Raw genomic sequence first — 18,891 nt, 5'->3', positions numbered from 1 at the left:
AAACCTCACACCAGTGTAATTTACCATTATTCCATCTAAGCAAACAGAAACAATTCACAGCAGTTCAAAGTCTAGCCCATCAGATGTGTCTATTTAACATGTTACAAAAGAATGACGACAGCATCATCTTTTAAAAAACAAATCACACATAACTACGAAGTTGCAAACACTGTGCTGAGGTAAACAAGGTCACTGTCTACTTACTTGAGATGCACTTATACGAATTTGACCTTTCTGTAATAAGTGGTAATTCCAGCGAAAACAACCTTTCAGTTCAGAAGGGAAGGGAAGTAAGTCATGTATCCTGCAGTTGCAGTTTATGATGAGACTCCCAGCCTTAATTTAAAGGTCACCACCAATCCTTTGAAAGCAAGATTGCTTTTCACTTTTTCCACAGTTCATAGAATGTCATCAGGGCTGACTAGCCCATAAGAGCAATACCACACAGTTGCCTGGCCAAAAAGAACTTCAGCCTCCCCTTCAGTTCTTACCAATTTATTAGGCATGCCAAAATTACCAGCAAGAACTCAAGATTAATCAGTAAGAATGTTGGTACAAAAAATTAATTTGCTAATCTATATTACAAAATTTGTATCAGTATTTGCACTCTGGTAACAAGCAGAGGAACTGAGGACCTTACTATGCTGGATGGACCACAGAAAGGCTGGGAATGCACAGTCAGTCTTTGCATCCTCTAAAGTGAGTCATAAAATACAATACAGACAGAAAGTTCTCTGGTTTCGTTGGGTTGATCAGTTGGTTTGGCTTCTGCATGTACGTGTGGTTGGTTTGTTCGTTGTTTTTGTTTGTTTGGGGTTTTGTCTAGTTAGCTGGTTTGTTTTTAAAACTTTTCCTAAACTTATTCTAGAAACAATGTGATATCTATCAAAATTGCTTATTTTTAGCAGCCATGGCACCAGGAATACTAGTTGCAGCCAATTAATTTTCTTCATTTCCAAGATTAAAAAAATAGGTGGATATGAAACCTGATTACAGCTTTTAAATCCACTGTGTTCCAATTAGTTCATGGCTTCCCCTCCAAGAAGGCAAGCAGTTACCTGCAGCTTTGCTAAGTACATGTCTTCTACCTCTTCCTTGTTAATTGCCTTCCGTGATGAACAAATGCAATGCATTCTCAGCCACACAGTGAGAGAAATAACCATGAATCAAAAAGCACTTAGAGAATTCAGGAGGAAAGGGGAAAACAAACCATGACTAAAAACACAATGTCATATCCAGGAAATACTGTTGTTAAGTGCAATATCCCAAACATACCTGTCAGCTATAAGTTCATGGAAGTTGCCAGTTAAATAACACTTCTGAGGAAGGTGCTAACTCCTGTGGCACTCATGACACAGTTTAACTATGTAACTGTCTCCTTGCTTCTCTAAACTCTTAAAAACAGAAAAACCAAAAAGCATTAAACCCAATTAACGCTAACCTAAAAAAATCAGAGCAGACTATTTCCACAGCAGTTCAGCTGCTTTTCCAACAGGAACAGCGTTCTCTCCTTCACCTTTGCCTACTCAGCGGTTGGTGATGTGGGCTGCACGCAAAGGACACGCTTCACGGAGGTTAGTGTCAAAGACGGGATTTATGATGTTCAGTGATAAATCCCTAAAAAGTTCACTTCCTGCATGGAGACTCCCCGGCATAACACTGGGATCATCACATTTGTAGTTTTAAATTCAATTTGTATGTCTGGAAGTACCTGCCTTGAGATCCTTAATAGCACTGGAGAACTCCTGTGGGGAACTCCTGATCCATGGGATGCGAGAGCATGAAAGCATGCAAAAGAGCTGTTTGTGCTTTTAACCGAACCTGAAGAGTGTCTTCAAACACTTCCTTACCCTAGTAAAGGTCTCTCCAGGGAATCATCTCAAGCTGGCACTGAAGACAAATAACAAAAACTGTGACCACACAGCACAGCTAAGCAAAGGACTTTTTTGAGACAGGAAGGCTGGCTACTCTTACTCTTCACTAACAAGCTAATTAGCAGGAGAAGCTCCATCCTGTTGCTGAGGAATCAGCCCTAGGAAGAGAAGGGGCCACAGGCAGCCTGGTGCAAGGGAAGGAAAGGCTTCTCATCATCCATGCACTAATGCACCAGTCCATCTAGCTGTTCAGCTCCTGAGGGCCATTTCCTTCTTCAAAGGGAACACTGAATAAGATCTGCTGGTTGCTTTTAATCCTTACATTTGTGTCTTTAGAGGTAAGCCATTTGCACCTGAAACACCTGAAATCCTCAGTCTGCATCACCATAGCAACAACAAAACTGCAAGTGAGCGTGAATATCTGTGCACTTCCAGAAGTTTTGTTCAGCCTTAGGACTGACAGAAAACGAGGGAACGACTGCAGTGCTCTGGTCCATTAAAAGCTGACTGATTTTTAATATTAATAAACGGTTTAAAAACTTAAGTGATTAAGCATCCAAATTCAAGCCTGTTTTAAAGAAAAGTTATGCTTATCCCCTACCTTATGCATTTCCCCTAGACAGTACTATTGCTTCAAGTATATCGTCTGAGCTCTGCTGTAATTTTTCTTTTCAGTTTGCATCCTGTGAACTGAGCATTTTTCATTGCATTTTAGTGAAATTAAAATTAAGGCCACAACCCCACCTCATTGATGACAAATTATTTCAATGCAGGCAAAATTTCCTCTTCATGGTATAAACAGTGGATTCTCCAAAATCACACTGATTTCTCCTTTGGGGATTTTTCACCATGCATCGGGGTGACTGAAGTTATGCTGTACAGTTGCAAGCAACCAGAATTCAGCTGCTACTGGGCTTCCACCTCCCTTATACTCCTTTCTGTAAGGTAAGGAGAGAAGAACATGCTCATACATTACATGCCCGCTGCACCAGGAAAAAGAAGAAATAATACTGATCTACACAGACATGTGTAAAGAAACCTCCATACAAGCAAAACCCCTTTTCTGTCCACCTCTGAAGCCTTAAACTGCAATGGGAGGCAACAGGGAGTATCATCCAGTTGTCAGGTGTCCTCTTAAAGTCTTGTTCATAAGAGCCTCTAACTGGCTTCCAAACCATCTGACATGCCAGCTGACTCAGGATCTTGTGTCAGAGTTTGCTCTCTCTTTAATCAGGTAACACTGCCTTCTGGTGCCAATACCTTTTCTTTCATTTGTATTTCATACAAAAGGGATTCACTGCCTCTTCTTTACAGCCTGTTCCTCTAATGAACTGGAGCCAAACCCAGGAGCATGACCCTGTCCCCCTTTCCTCCAACACTTTTATTATCCATTCTGTGACCTGAGGCAGGTAACCAAACATCCCACCCAGCCCCCATACTGACCACTGGATTCTGCAAACTGCTGCTCTCTGCTGAATACAAACCCTGTAGAACAGAAGGAGCTGTTCAACACCCCAAACTGCATTCTGCTGCAGCACAGCCTGGGGACCCCGCTTGTCCACACCCGCACCCAGGCTCTGGCTGACACCAGGGCTGTTGGTCTGTGTGTCACGGACTCATACAGCGCACAGACCCACCATTGGCTACTCACTTTATATGGATGAGCATTTCAAAGTAGTCAGTGTTACAACAAACAAGGATGACAGCAGGCTGGAGGTGACTTAGAAACATATTCAAAACATGTCACTTTCACAGAGCACTGCAGACGGTTAAGACCAGCACTGCTGACCTTATCAAACAATTCCTGCTCTTCCCTGCCCATACCTGTACCTGCTGTCCCTGCTCCCCAGAAGCAGCAAAGAGCAAGCAATTTGCCACAGAGCAGAAGATAGCTAAAGATGTCCAAAATTTGGTGATGGTGGCAATTTCAGCTTCTTTTCAGAAAAAAGAGGGGGGCAATTGATTTGCCCCTTTTTTCCCTGCTTTAGAACCTGCAGGCTTTGTTTGGGAGCACAGCTCTGCAGTGCATTCACGGTCCCAGCTCAGAGGAACTCAGAGATAAGCTACAGGGGCTTCTGAGGAGAAACCAGTGGCTGGAGTGCAACCAGAGGTCACATTTGCTGATCCGGTCCCTGGGCACGCAGGACGTGGTGCCTCCTGGTCCCTGGTGGTTGAACACACTGTGCTGTCACCTACATGAGACTTGCAGATGCTTAAGGGTCCAGAAAGAGACCATTTCCCACAGCTCCCAGGTGCTCGTCTTGAAAATGTTCATTTCATAAAACATGCAGAAAGAGTGCTGTAGAGGACATTTATAAGAACAGAAATATCATATCAAAATTAACAGCTTTGAAAGGTAATTAAATTCTAAGCAACTAGAACACTACATAAACTACCATTTATTTTTTCTGTAAGACACTATTTCTCTTTTTCTTTCTAAATTTTCATTGAGAAGGAGCATTTAGAAAGTTCTACATATTATGCCTTTGAGAAATTGTATTCAAAGGTTATAGTGCAAAACAAGATACCTTAGTCCTATACAAGACGGCTTATTAATTGCCCTAGATATGTACATACTCATAAATTTGTTCATATAATTTGACAAGGGGAATTGATTTACTACCACAGTGAAATACTACACTAAACACATGTAATTCTTTATACTGCTCCTCCCCTCTTAAAAACGTTGTTTGACTGCATGCCCTACTGAATTATTATTCTAGAATTATTAAGTGATTTATTTAACTGCTACAGCACATACAGTTAGCATTCATCTATATTCTTGATTTAAATTCACTTTTGTGTCTTCTGTTGTCATACCAATAAGGAAAAATTATGGATTTCATTTAAATCAAAGTACAGCTATGGAGCAGCAAGATAAGGAACTTTTTCATTCTCTTGCAACACATCTTTCTCAACAACACAAATACAAAAAAATGCAAAACACACTCTTTTTGAAAACGCAAATAGTACAGAATCATCAGGTTAAAAACTTTTTAATATATTAAGCAAATATTGCTTGGGGAAAAATAAAAAGAACCCATTTTTATTACCGACAAAGATACTATGTGTGACAAGAACTGGAAGAACCTGTTCCACAATCCATCATGCCTGACCCAACATTTGCTAAAGATAAAAATGATTATTCCTGACTCAACCTTCTATTCCATTCTCAGAGCAGAACAGTTTTCCAGAAGCCTTGGAAATAAACTTTAGATACCCCCCAAAACCCAGCTATGCAAAGCCAGCAGTAACTTTCTGAGCAGCAGCATGTCCTACCCTGGCACCAGACACACATCTTTATAAACATGAGTACATCAACTACAACCCGCTTTGTGACCACTCTGTGCACACAAACCAGTGAGCTGCCCATGGGCTGCAGCCCAGTATGATCAGAGGCTACCGTCACTGCCAGGTGGAACAGCAAACGGCAGCATGACCCCAGCCTGGCTTCAGCTGTGTCTGCCACAATGACACCCACATCATTGACAAACAAGGTATCACAACATACCCACCTGAACGGCCAGGAAAGCACTTGCTGTGTGAAAACAGTAACTCAGACTGCTGTTGTCAAACATATCTGGCACTGAAGACACTAAAAGCACAGCCTCATAAAAATGCAAAAGCTACCGCCCCACACTAACCATAAACTACATCACCCTATAAAGATAAAAGGAACCGCACAACCACTTTTGGTGAAAGGCAGTGCAGCAAATCTACACAGACACTCTCTCTGCTTCATTTACTCACTTCCTACAAGTGCTAGAACATACAGTTCTGTGTCTAGCAAACTGCTGAAAAGCAGCAGAAAGTTAAGTAAAACTAAGAACCAAGTTTTGCAGCGGAAGTTTGCTAAGCACACTATAGTACTAATACATCAACTTGAAACACTGGCTTCAATTCTTTGAAAATTCCCATTACATACGTAATCCATAAAAGGCTTGAATGATGTGCAAATACATCTTCCTTATCTATGCAGGGCTTGCCAGAGGTTACAGATGTCAAATGAAGTTTTCTCACACAGGGCAGATGGGGAGCACAGCAGAAATCTGATGCGTGTTTCAAAGGGGAAAAAAAAAATCCCTCAATCTGCAAGGCAGTTCTGTGCCTCACTTAGTAATGAGTTTCTTTTGAAGAAATATTGTTACACAAAAATCTATGTAACTGGAATGCTGTTATATAGCATTCTCTACTAATGAAAGTAGAATAATACACTCAGAACAGATTCCCTGCAAAACAGTATTACAAGCTTAGCCAGTAGATGGGTGGTCCATCTAGTTTTTGCAAGTATCTCACCTACTGCTGTCAGGCCAGAATACCTCATAGATGTGAATTTATTTAACTGAAATACATACCGAAACTGATTTTCACTGAAATGCATTGCTATTAATCAGGAAGAAATTTGCATTGCGAGATCTGAATTGTTCCCACTCTTCTAAACTGCTTTGTTTACAACTGAGGGTATGACTAAAGATTATAGAACTTTTGTTACTTGTATGAAAGTCAAGACTTGGTGAGTGTTTGTGTTTTGGCAAAGAGATTTATGGTTCATGTTACCTAATCAATGCTGCAAGAGCAACATAGAGAAATAAAATGCAGAGCCCTGTGATAACCCAAAACAATAGCTCAACCAGTGGTTAACTCATTTCATGTGTTTCTGCGTCAGTTTTCTTATCTGTACAAGAAGGGAAAAAAGTTCATTTATCTCTGCAAAGCACTTGGAGATATTTTGATAAACTATGTTATTCAAACACAGCATTTTCCAAGGTCAAGTTTCTCTGCAGAACTAAGGCATACTTAAACTGATCTTCAACTTCCCCTTTTTCGGATTTACAAACACAATTACCAGACTTTTCATTCCAGCATCCATTTACATATGGAAGATTTCACCGGCTCATTAGCACACAGCAGGAGGCACTTTCAGCAGGCAGGAGCTGCAGGCTGGGGACTGACCCTCAGAAGTTGGTCCTGCTTCCAAACTCACTGAGGGCCAGGTGTGACCCACACGTCATGAGCTCTGCCTCGCGAAAACCCAGCAGTGTGCAGCCAAACTCCACCGCGCAGTGCCACAGCTGGCTCGCAGCATCTCAAATTCTCAGCCCATAAAGTACTTTAATGTACTTTACAAGCTATTAAGCATAAATGAATTGAGCTGCAAATGGACAAAACCCAGCTTCCTAGCTAAGCAATGAGTAGAGAGACTTAATGTATTTGTTGTGGGGTTTGTTTGGTTTTTTTTGTTTGTTTTGGTTTGTTTGTTTTTAAAGACAGTAACAGCAATCCAGCACATGGAGAGGAATCACACCTGTGGTCAGATGTTTAGGTAAAGTACTGAAGTATGAATAGCATGTCGTAAAATAACTATGGTCTGGTCTGAGAACAGTTCAAAAGTAGGAAACCGAAAAATATGTATGTTTTGACTCCCCATCTTCAAATGGCAGACTACTGTGCAGAGAACGAGGGAACAGGCAGGGGAGCTGCGTTCATCACCTGTGTGTGGTAAGCATCTCATATTGAGAAATAAAAAACACACCCAAAAAACAACAAAAACACACCAACCCACCACAACTTTACACCTGCTCTTTCCACAATTCTCTGAGCACTTAAGAGCAGACCCTGGTACGCAACATCAGATTGCTCATGTCTATATGTCCTGCCTAAATACACTGCAGAACATCTATATTTTACTGTTCTGAGGTTTACACTGTCTAAAAAGCCATAAAATGTGTCATAACACAAAGTATGCTTTTGCATTGACAACACTTCTTAAAGTTCAGTTGGTTGTATTGAGTCTTCCAGCCATGAATACATGTGAACAAAACCCTAACAAGGTGTGCACATCTTGTCTGCCTCACCAAGACCATAGGATGAAAAACACCAGCTTAGTGTCTAGCCATGAGTCTTTGAACCTGACTAGCCTTAGAGCACTGTCACTCTACTCCACTTAATGGGATATTGATTTTTTATACTTCGCTCTCTGCAAATCAATATTCTAATAGACGTACAATAGACTGGCAGAAGTATAGAGAGTACATACCCAGTAACCTGTTGGAGATTATTATCCAGAAGTGAAGGTCAAATCAAAGGAAAATTTAAACCTGACATGAGAAGAGGAACAGTACAAAGAGCCTGTAAGAAAGGAAATAAAAAGAAAAAAGTATCTAAGAGAAGGAAAGACACAAAATAAAGAGAGCATGGATAAGGCAGCTAACAAACACTCAACCTGGAAAGGACAGACTAAAGTCCCTTTGGAAAGTCTGCACTCAATGCCACGATTAAAGAAGCACTTCAGGTATCCTGTAGGAAACATCTCCAGTATATCACACAGATGTACTTCCTTTTAAAGTAAAATAGTGAGTTTAAATATCTGAGAACTATCTGAATAGCCTATTCAGAACAGCCAAGAACTAGAATGCTGTTCTTGGAATAATATGAAATAAAATACTTAAAAGGAACACTGTATTCTTCCACAGATTAGTTCTGCAGGAAACTAAGAAGCCAAAGGGAGCCCTTAAATAGGCTCTTTTAGAAAAAGGCTTCTTCTGATCAGATCTTCTTAGTGCACACAGCAACTTCTTATGCTACAGGATTTAAAGCGGACATCTTGCAGGTTCACACACACTCCTGAGCTCCACCACCTTGTTATAATATACAGTATCAGCCACAAAAATTCAGTGAAGTCAAATGAACTCACTGTTCCAGGCATAATTAACCTTCCAAACTCCAATTATCAGATTGATATTACAAAATCTGAGAAACTGCAGAGAAGAGTCATGAAAATGATTAATGAGCAGAAAGCATTATTTATGCAGGGAGAAAAAAAACAACAGTTAAATGCAGACAATGCATCAAGGAAAAATTACCATACAGTGTCATCCTAGAGAAAAAGAAATTCAGAGCTGCACCAAGTGCCTTAGTTCAGCACAACAAAGTTCACATACAGTTCACTCTCAGTGCCATTTAAGCTTGCCTTCAACAATTTTACATAACAAACTAAAATGAGTTTTCAACCATTTTTCACCCCACCCAGACATCTCAACAGTTCACAGTCCAATGCAATAGAAGCCCTGGGTAGGAGGAGGAGGGAAACACTGGGTTTTCCATGACCTTTTGCCAATTTCCAAAACCCCATCTCCTATACACGTAAGTAAAATGTTTCTTTCACTACAGCATAATGACTTATTACTTTTGTTACTTAAAGTGGAAAATAACTCCATTTGGCAGTAAGGATTAGCAGCCAAATTATGTGTGTCTTGTTCTAAAGGTCAATTTGGTAATAACAGAAAACCCTAAACTACAAAACCAAAAGCATATTTCAATACCTGAAATCGCTCAACATTTCAGCATCTATCTCAGGAAATGGATCTACCGCCTTCCCCACAGAAGTGTTTGCAGGACAACAGCATCAACCCCAGGAAGCAGCTCAGAGGTTTCCATGGGAAGCAGCTGCCTGGGTGGACACACTGAGAAGGACAGGCTGCACATATTTAAAGTCTTCCATCATTTTCATTCCATTCAGTAGTTAAGTGTTCATCTCCTCTACATTCACAGCTGCATACTCTGACTCAAAGTTTAAACTGATCAGAGCCTTCCCCAAAATTAAACTGGCCATATACTGGGAGGCACTGACCTCCAGAAGCTCCTCTTCCACACCTCCCTTTCTCTTACACGCTGAGTGCAATCCCAAACACTCCATTCATTATCTCCCTATCAATTCTACTACCCCCATTAACTGTCCATCCCACAAACACTGACTTCACCATCCAAACCCACCTGTACCTCTCCCCTGGTGTCACTCAGCTCCTCTTCATGGGCAGGAGGAGGGCAGAACCAATTTGTGAAGACTCTTCCCATTTCCTGGATGTTGCAGCAAAAGGAAAAAGAAAAGTCACATCAGTAACCACCACACAGAGAGACATAAACAACACCTTGTTAAGGGGCACAGAGCATGCTCCAGGGACTTCCATCTCTTAAGTCTGCAGAGCTCATTTCTGGATAATTGATTTCACAAGGAGAATGCATAATTTGCGCAAAGAGGAAAAAGAGATTAAAAGATGGTAAGAGCCTCTTCAACCTAATGCCCCAAAACCCAAGGGGCAACCACAACAGCTCAGCAAAAGCACCAACATCTGAACACCCGGCTGACTCCTCTTCCCAGCCACAGCTGTGTGCGGTTCATGGAGAACAGGCAACACCAGTTGTAACTGCTCTGCTCTTATCACGATGCACAGAAAGCATTTTATCATAGTTAGAACAATGCTACATATAATATTAGCAATGCCTCCCAGACCAAGCCAGGGCTTAGTCCCATGGCACCCAACTCCCTCCACCCAGAAAATTAATTTTACTAAACTACCTCCCAACACAGCAGACAAGGTTACTTGAGAGTGTAAAACAGCAAGAAGAACAAAAAACAAAACCAAACCAAATCCAACAAAACCAAACCAAAACAAACAAAACAAACCACACCAGCTTTAATACCTTCAAAATCATGCTGAATTTAGAGTCGTATGAAGGCTTAAAATAATTCAGCAGTCTGCAGTTAACATTTGAAATTACTCGGGTTTCAGTGCTTTCAGACATCGCACAAAGCTGTGCCAGTCTCTGAAGGGACAGCCCCATCGCAGGGAGGGACCCATAGCAGTGGCCACACCACCTTCCCACAGGCCCCAGTCCAGCGCAGCCTCACGTCCCGGGCGCAGAGCGAGGCGGAGCTGCCCGAGCTGCCCTGGCCGCCGGGCCCCGCGGAGCAGACAGTCCCGCACCGCCGCGGACAACGCGGGCCTCGCCGAGCACCAGCCCGCACCAACATGGCGACCCTAGACATCAGCAGGCGCGGTCCCGCTCCCGCGTTACCGCTTTAAGTGCCCACAGCGCCTGCGCGTCCGCAGGCGTTGCGTCACTCCCTCTGCCCAACCAGAGAGCGCCTCCGGCCCTGATAGCCAATCCCCGCAGGGCTGGGGGTGGGGCTGCGGTCATGGCGGACCTGAGCGGCGGGCTGGAGCCAGTGCCGGTGGCGCTGTACCCGCCCGGGGCGGCTCCGCCGGCCTTTCAGGTAGGGGCCGCGGCCGCCCCGGGGACCCGACCGGGAAGGGGGAGAGACCAGGGCGGAGAAGGAGGGGAGGGAGAAGCGGCCTGCGGCGCCTCAGGGAGCGTGTTTGCCGGCACCGGCCCATCCTGGGTGCCGCTTGCAGGGGGTTGTGTGTTCGTTACCGGCCCCTCCGCACCGGTCTGGTCGCTCTTGGCCGTGCGCTGCAGTGACACACGGACAGCGTTTGAGCCGTATGTGCCATTCCGTAGAGTTTAACCGCGCAGGTCAGGCCCCACTGAGGAGCAGCAGAGCTCTGGCGCTGCAGGGCGGTCACCACAGCCTGGGCCGGGGCTGGGAGTGAGAACCGGGCCGGCTCGAGCGCTCCACGGGAGACACGGACGCGAGAAGTGCAGGACAATGCTTCGAACTCTGCACTTCTGGCCCGCTTTCTTAGGCATAGTCCGCTTTCTGTATTACTTGGACGTTCCAAGCACAGTTCCCGGCAGTTCACTGATTGCCTAGGAGCTTGTTCAGGGAAATTAGACAGGCTTTACAAAACGGGATGAAGAAGCTTCCAGCAAAACTAGGGGGAAAATAAAGACCTAATCCAAATAGACCTTAATCATTCTAAATTGCATGGTGGCCAGTATTTAACAGAAACAAGAAAGCTTGTAGTCAGTGAATGGGAGAAAATCGGAACAGATATAAGGAACTAGTAAACTTGGCCGTGAGTAAAGCCAAATGACTGAGAAAGCTGATGGTTATGAGTGAACTGGTGTGTTTCCCAGCAGCGACCAGACTGAAGCTGTGAAATGTAATGTTTAGTAGCAATGCATACGTCAGGTTTCTAAATAAAGCTTTGCAAGCTGAATGCTGAGAAGAAAGTAAAAATACATATGTAGCTGTCTTTAGAATCTTTGCTTAATTTGAAAATCAAAATAGATCAGCTTTTATTCTGCAACAGTCCATGGTTCTCCAGTCATTCACCTGCTGGGGGCATTAGTGTAATTCTGAGAACCTGATTTTCAGCTTGGGTTGCTTGAACTGAACCACATCTATTCCTGCAGACAGAATTTAGGGTGAAGCAAATACCATCGCACGTACTGCCCTGACAATAGCGGGAACTAACCTGCATGCAGCATTTTGAAGAGAAATTTTCTTCATTTTTAACAAAAATTGGCGTTTGAAATTCTGCGACTTGAAATATGGAGTAACCTTATAAGCAGCTTATCGAGTGTTTTGAAGGAGGAAAAAATTACTTTTAAGATAACCTTGCTGTTTCTATAAATAAGAATCTTATCTAGTAAATTAGATACAATTAACTGATGTGTTTTTCCTGCTAAGAATGTTTGGGGTTTTTTTCTGGCTAGTAAACTATTTTGAGAAATTCAGTCACTAGCAGACTATCAATTCTTTTTTGGTGTATATGGAGTATCTGATTTGCACCCTTTATGATGTTTTAGAAAAGTTAGACTTGTAGTTAGAATTTTACTGGAAAAAGAAATGTTCTGACGTTGGTTCAGAGATCAGTTGTTGTCAGACACAGACTTCTGAGAACTCGGATGTCCTCTGTGGAAAGAAGGATTGAACGTGACAAGGATTTGACTCTTGTTCTCTTCACAGTACAGCCCAGACAGCGTGGCTGGAGCAGATGGGGACGTTGACCCTACAGAGATCACCTTCCCAGGATGTTCTTGTCTTACCAGCTCCTGTGTGGTTGACGAGTGCTCATGTCTTTGCCGTGGTGAAAATTACAGCAGGTTGTGCCTCAGGCCCACAGACACAGAGGAGTACACCAGGCCTGTTTTCGAATGCAATGCCTTGTGCCGCTGCAGTGAATCCTGTCAAAACAGGGTAGTCCAGAGGGGTTTGCAATTCAGACTTGAGGTATTCAAGACTGAGAAGAAAGGGTGGGGGCTTCGCACCCTGGAACGCATAGCAAAAGGAAGATTTGTTTGTGAATACGCTGGTGAAGTTTTAGGCTTTAATGAGGCACGCAGAAGAATTCAGGCCCAGACATCAAAGGATTCGAACTATATCATAGTGGTGAGGGAGCACCTCCATGGTGGTGAGGTAATGGAGACGTTTGTTGACCCAACGTACATTGGTAACGTAGGCAGATTCCTGAATCATTCTTGTGAACCAAATTTATTTATGGTGCCAGTACGAGTTGACTCAATGGTGCCTAAACTGGCACTTTTTGCAGCTACTGATATTTCTGCTGGAGAGGAACTTTCATATGATTATTCTGGAAGGTTCCATAATTTACCAACAACTACCAGAGAACAAAAATCTTTAGAGGAAGATAACAGACTGAGAAAACCTTGCTATTGTGGTTCCCGCACATGTTCCTCCTTCTTACCTTGGGACAGTTCCCTCTTTTCCACGCCGGACACTTGTTCAGGGAGCTCTGCGTAGCATTTCAGTCCCTCGGCACCCAACAAATGTCATTTTTTCTAGTAGTTTAATAAAACCCTGATTGTGTATTCCACAAAGTAAGCACATACAGTTTAGAGTAACAGCTAGAACAAAAAATTCGGAGAATAACTTCATGCAACATCCTAGAGGGTGTTTTCAAGGTGGATGGTATGATCTAGAGCTTCAAGATGTTTCCAGATCAGGTACTAAGCCAAGCCTGGTGGTTTCTTATTTTCTTCCAACAGCTTTCTGTATGATAAAGCACATCTCTCAACTTGTAACTTTCAGAAAGAATGAACATTGGTACACAGAAAGGACGTGATAGTAAAGAAAATTGTCACTGAAAATTACAGAAGACCAAGGAATGTTGACATTTGCAAGAAGGGCATTAGGTTTCTTAAATCCTGTTAAAATAACTGATTTGAAATTACTTGCTATAATTTTTTTTTGTTCCACAAAATGTAAGTATTTATTATTAATGAGAAAAACTTGTCCAGAAAGATTTGTCTGAATGCTGCGTGTACACAGGAGAGCTTGCCAGGGGGTGGGGAACATGCTGCAACTGCGTGTTACTTCACTTCCTTTCTACAACAAATTGAAGAAGCTTGAAACAGCCTTGTTTTGAATTTCCCCCAACTTCGATACACAAGACGGACAAACTACAACGCTACTTTTTCCAGTCATGCCAGCGTGCCATCAGTGGCACAAACCCCTGGGTTACTTGCTCTGTACAGTTTGATCTTTAACTGTATTTGTGACCTTGTCCTGTTGAGTGGCCTACTGGTCTCCTCCCCCACAGGTCATGGCACCAGCCACCGTGAACCTGCCGCAGAGGGGGGCCGGGAGCGGATGATCTGATTGACTTCCCCTCTCCCTCCCAGAAAAAGTTTCAGGACTAGTTTTATACCATCTGTATTCCTGTTCCTCCAGATTAGATGGGTTTTCAAGATGACAGCAGTGTTTGCTCGCTTCCTGTTATTAATATGGACTTGGCATGATTTTGAGTAGTTAAGGAAGTGTAGATTTGAAAAAAAAAAACACCACCAAAACACAAAACCCCAAACATGGTAAGCAATATCTAGTCCTTCCATTGCCAGCTTAAACAAGCAAACACAGCTGAGCATCCTGTCTCTGCAATCCGACCCATTCCAGCCCAGGCAGCTGGTGCTGCCTCTAGCAAGGGAATATCAGTTACCTGGTTCAGACAAACTTCCACAGCGCAGAACAAGAGCGTGCTGTGCTTCTGAAAACCACCAGCCATGGTAAAGGCCTTGCAAGAACATGAAATAACACCTTGCCAGGGAGTTGGACACCAGCATGGTGATTGTTAGCAGCCTGTGCTTTACACTCCGCTCTGCCGTGGCACTGCAGCTGTCTGGGGGTGTGCAGCAAAATCCTACCAAAGGAAAAGGTCTGCTAAAAACAGACTGGAAAATAAAATAGACCCTTGTTTCCACCTGCTGCATTTCTTTTCCTTCGGATTCCTTTCAGCTTTATGGAGTCCCAGGTCAGTGGTGCTCTTTCACAATAAATTCAATCAAATGGCTCAAAAGACTGAGCTCCACCTAATCCCCCCTTTCTATCCTCAAAGTGTAGTAACAACTATCAATATTTCAGTATTCAATGCTCACTCAAGCTCAGACATTTACTTTCCCATTGAAATCCAATCAGGTTAAATCAAGGCTGCTTAATGAAAGATCTTGTAACAAAATAGAGTAACCATTACACAAAGAAAATCAGCATGAATGGGACACATTCCACCATCTCCATAGAAGACCAGGAAGACTTTCCTTCACGTGAGACCTACAGCACAATGAGATGGTCTGGCATCATGAAGTGGTTCATTTAAATAAAGTCATAAGAACAAAACAAAACCAGCTCCAGGCAAAATCTTTTGTGAAGTATATTCCTTCTTGTGGCAGAAAGATAGATGTAAAGATAATCTTGCCTGATTAATCTGAGTAAGAGAGATGTTTTTAATGCATAGATCTTAATTAGACATTTAATGCTGGTAAGGCAGTCTCTATTACACTAAACATTTACCACAGCTTTTATCACGAGTGCTAAGGCAGAGCAGTGTATTCTGGAATTGTTGGTGTTTTTTTCTTTCTAGAATTACCTTCTTCCCCTGCAGGACGCTGATGTTTGGTGAAGGGCTCCCCAGATGTTCTCCAGTATCATCTTTTCAATGTGAAACACAGAGTGAAGAAGGAGCTGGCAAGTAATGGATTTGTATTAACAAACCCAACCTACTTCTGAAAATACAATGCTGGGCAAGGCTGGCATGACTCCAGATTTTGTGTTAATCCACCACATTTTTCACGGCTGAGTCTCAAAGCAGCTGATGGGATGGCCAAGTTTATTCCTGGTTTTCATGGCAGCAAGGAGGCCTGGTTGCTGGTTCACAGCTTACGGCACAGGCCACAGCTTCTGCAGCCTCCGCTTGGAGCCAGCGATTGCCTGGCACAGAAATACGACCAGACACCACGTCCTAGAGTGAGGGAGGGTGCAAAAAACACTTTGTGAAAGGCCCAAAATACATTGAGATCCCCAAAGGAGGTAGCGCTCATTATTCCTGTTGCCCTTCCTCCTTACTAAAATTCCTTTTCAGTGGAATTTTAGTTATTTATTTTTTAACAGAACAGTTTCAAAATTTACCTTATCAGGCCTTAGGGCTCACAGTCACATCTTCTATCTTTTCACTTTAAGGATCTTTTATTTAATTGAAATCATTTGTTAGCTTCCATTTCTAATGATGCCACTTTTGCAGTTTTCAAGTCCCCAAAATAAGCCTATGTGTTGTCCAAGAGAAAAGGAAATTGCCAGTGTTTTTCTATCAATAAAAGTCTTCAAAATAAATAAACACTAGAAATTTTATTCAAATATGTACATCATTTCTAATCATCTCCCTGAGGATTATCATCCCTCAGATGCAGAAGGCACTTAAAGAGAAGCAAGTATCTCACTAGAACAAGCCCATTTCTGGACGTGGTTTTCACTGCAGCAGGAATGTAACACAACGAACCCACTGACTGCCCGCCTGGATAGCTGGCTGTTTTCAGTCCTCAACTCTTCTAAAGGCCTTCAATTTTCTTTTAAAGCTGTCTGCATTTTCTTAGCTGCTTCAAATTTCTTTTAAAGCTGCCTAGAAATCTATAAAGTCCTTGTATATTGGATTTGAGTGTAGAAATTGAAACTATATATAAATTAAACTATAAACAAAAAGGTCTTTTCTAACGGAGCTGTTTGTTAACCTTTTAAAACACAATCAGCATGTTTCTGCTCAGTTTTGTGCTAGTTAAATCCAGAATGAAAATAAAAATTAAATCCAGAATATTGCTAAAACCAAAAGGAAGTTTGGTCAGGATAAAGGTCCAGTCCAGGTTCCCCACACATAAATACAGGAAGGTTTCTCAAACAGTGTTGAGTAGTGTTGGAAATTTTCCCTCTGCAGGAAGTTTCAGCACTAGGTTCTTCTATGCTGTGTCACCTGCAAGTGACACTCCGCACATCTGTTCGTCCTTGGGTGAAATTCAGGCCTCCACATCTTGGTGGGACAGCCCACTGGGTCACGGCAGCTCCGGCGAGGCGTCGGCAGCGCAGCGGAACCCCAGGTTGGAAGCGGAGCTGTCGGGAGTGTTTTGACTACGGGCTGCACAGCGATACCTGTAGCAGTAAGACTGGAGAGCAAGAGGGGGAAAGGTGAACTTCAGAGCATATCACAGCTTGTGCTTCCTTAGGCAAGAGCTTGTTAGATTAATATAGCAAAACATTTCAAATGCTGTTGGACAGATCAATATCACTGTGTCAGAAATAAGGGAAATCCCACTGTATGCAGAGACCAGTTGGCAGCTGATACAGAAAGTAGTTTCAATGGCAAAGTGTCTGATAACATGAGTGTCAACTAATAACGTATCCTGCTCTGAGCAAAAGCTCAAATGACCTTTCTGCTGCTGCTCAGAGGAGCAGAGAGCAGCTCAGTGCATTGACCTGTGTATCAGGATACAGAGGAATGACTGGAAACAGACAGGTACTGGCACTGGCAAGAAAACATTTCACTGAATGAGATGCAACAAGAAGAAATAACTGGAGACGAACTCCTTCCCAGTATTCCTCTGGTGGGCACGCTAGGGATATTTATATTCCATATATATTCTGGACTGGTGACTAAAAAAACATTTACATTTAAAATTAAGCCACTGATAAAAATGGTTCAACTGCATTTCAGAGATATTCCTAGCAGACAACTTTGAACACTGTCCAATTTAGACCAATTTAGATCAAAAATTCCATTTTAAGATATTCAGAATTAAGAGAGGCTGTTAACTTGTACACAACCAAATGAATCTAAACAGGACAAGGTCAGACGTCCTTACAGCAAAGTACAGACACCAGTCTATACCATGTTTTGTACATTCCCTGGCTATACAGATTTGGCCACATGTCAGTGCACATCAATATGCTTCCACTCCTTAAAAAAAAAACAAACTGTGCTATTCACAGTGCTACAGATTCTCAGTTACCTGTTGTTAGGAATGGTAGTTTCAAACTGCAGAACTGATGAGTTTAATGGGTTTGCTACATTAAGTGAGACCTACAGAAGCAGTTACCCATCACAATGCAGAAGGCAGACAGTCACACAGTTAATTTCACTAATGAAGCACTGGGGTAGCAGACTGCGCATTTATGTGGCAACTCCAGTACAACCCACCCAGGTTCTGCCCCAAATGATCCAGCTTGGGCTTTTTGTTTCTGTCCTCCAGCTACAGGCTTCTGGCCTCTGACAGAAGAACACCGGTTCTATTCAGGCTGGTTCAGCTGCACATACTCAGGCTCTGAACCAGACTTCTCAAACAGATGAGTTAAAAAGCAAGCACTTTTTCTTTACTCACGTCCCCCCCCCCCTTTTTTTTTGAGGGGGTATGAGGGCCAGGCAGGAGAAAGGGCAGTTTTTCTCCTTTAAATCCTTCATGGGTTTGGCCACAGCTACTCAAACAATTGAATTTGTACAACCATGAGTGGTGACAACTTAAACAGGTTCCGTTATCTAGAGAACAGCCCTGTGAAGCACAGCATCGCCATCCCCCGGGGCAGCAGGTCACCCCTGCAGTTAAATGCATCTCTATCTAAGGAGACTCCTCTCCCAGCGCAGAGCCCCAGAGCAGCTCCTGCCCTCCCAGGACAGCACACGCTGCTGCTCCCGCACTGCAGAAACCCACCCTCAACAATAGGATTTAGAAGCTGGACTGTTTTGAAAATAAAAACAGCTGGTAAGTGTGCATGTAAAAAGGTGAGAAGTTCAAGCTTTAGTAGAACAGATTAATCCAAATAGATTTTTAGGCACCTAATAAAGAGCCCTTGTACTAAGAGTATTCAGTGGGGTTTTTTTGTCTCAATACGCAGCCTAGTTTCATCACCTACAAAAAAAGACTAGAACAGACTAGAATCTTCACAAGCCTTTAAAATGGGTCACATTATTCATCACTGAAGAAGAGTCTATTCTAGTGTTAATTTAATCAAAACTGCTAATTAACATCTGACATGGATTTCACCTAAGAACAAAATCAG

At 42.8% G+C, this 18,891-nt stretch overlaps 3 protein-coding genes across 8 annotated transcripts in view; 1 reads left to right on the top strand and 2 right to left on the bottom strand.

The window, feature by feature from the left end:
* Positions 1–10,740, bottom strand: part of LOC110365253 (uncharacterized) — a 258,208-nt gene extending 247,468 nt beyond the window's left edge. For all 3 annotated transcript variants that reach the window (XM_065074610.1, XM_065074609.1, XM_065074611.1), the window contains exons 1-2: positions 10,356–10,740; positions 9,648–9,731 (exon numbers count right to left, since the gene is read on the bottom strand). In XM_065074610.1, coding sequence (XP_064930682.1) covers positions 9,648–9,731; positions 10,356–10,496 — 225 coding nt within the window. In that variant the 5' untranslated portion in view covers positions 10,497–10,740. The remainder of the gene's footprint in view (positions 1–9,647; positions 9,732–10,355) is intronic.
* Positions 10,741–10,791: 51 nt separating this feature from the next.
* Positions 10,792–16,548, top strand: LOC102096568 (histone-lysine N-methyltransferase SETMAR). Its single transcript, XM_065074608.1, has 2 exons — positions 10,792–10,929; positions 12,529–16,548. The coding sequence occupies exons 1-2, from the start codon at positions 10,852–10,854 to the stop codon at positions 13,321–13,323; spliced, it is 873 nt and encodes a 290-aa protein (XP_064930680.1). The 5' UTR covers positions 10,792–10,851; the 3' UTR covers positions 13,324–16,548.
* Positions 16,179–18,891, bottom strand: part of SUMF1 (sulfatase modifying factor 1) — a 32,846-nt gene continuing 30,133 nt past the window's right edge. For all 4 annotated transcript variants that reach the window (XM_065074604.1, XM_065074602.1, XM_065074603.1 and 1 more), the window contains one exon: positions 16,179–17,003. In XM_065074604.1, coding sequence (XP_064930676.1) covers positions 16,893–17,003 — 111 coding nt within the window. In that variant the 3' untranslated portion in view covers positions 16,179–16,892. The remainder of the gene's footprint in view (positions 17,004–18,891) is intronic.

This window comes from Columba livia, chromosome 10, assembly GCF_036013475.1.
Source record: "Columba livia isolate bColLiv1 breed racing homer chromosome 10, bColLiv1.pat.W.v2, whole genome shotgun sequence".
Lineage (NCBI taxonomy): Eukaryota > Metazoa > Chordata > Aves > Columbiformes > Columbidae > Columba > Columba livia.
The sequence above is the reverse complement of the archived record's forward strand: the minus strand, read 5'-3'. Positions and strand labels throughout refer to the sequence as shown.

Excerpts from the sequence above, each read along its gene's own strand:
- LOC102096568 (XM_065074608.1), top strand. The coding sequence starts at position 10,852 with ATGGCGGACCTGAGCGGCGGGCTGGAGCCAGTGCCGGTGGCGCTGTAC. Across the intron at positions 10,930-12,528 it reads CGGCTCCGCCGGCCTTTCAG|TACAGCCCAGACAGCGTGGC; the intron begins GTAGGGGCCGCG and ends TTCTCTTCACAG.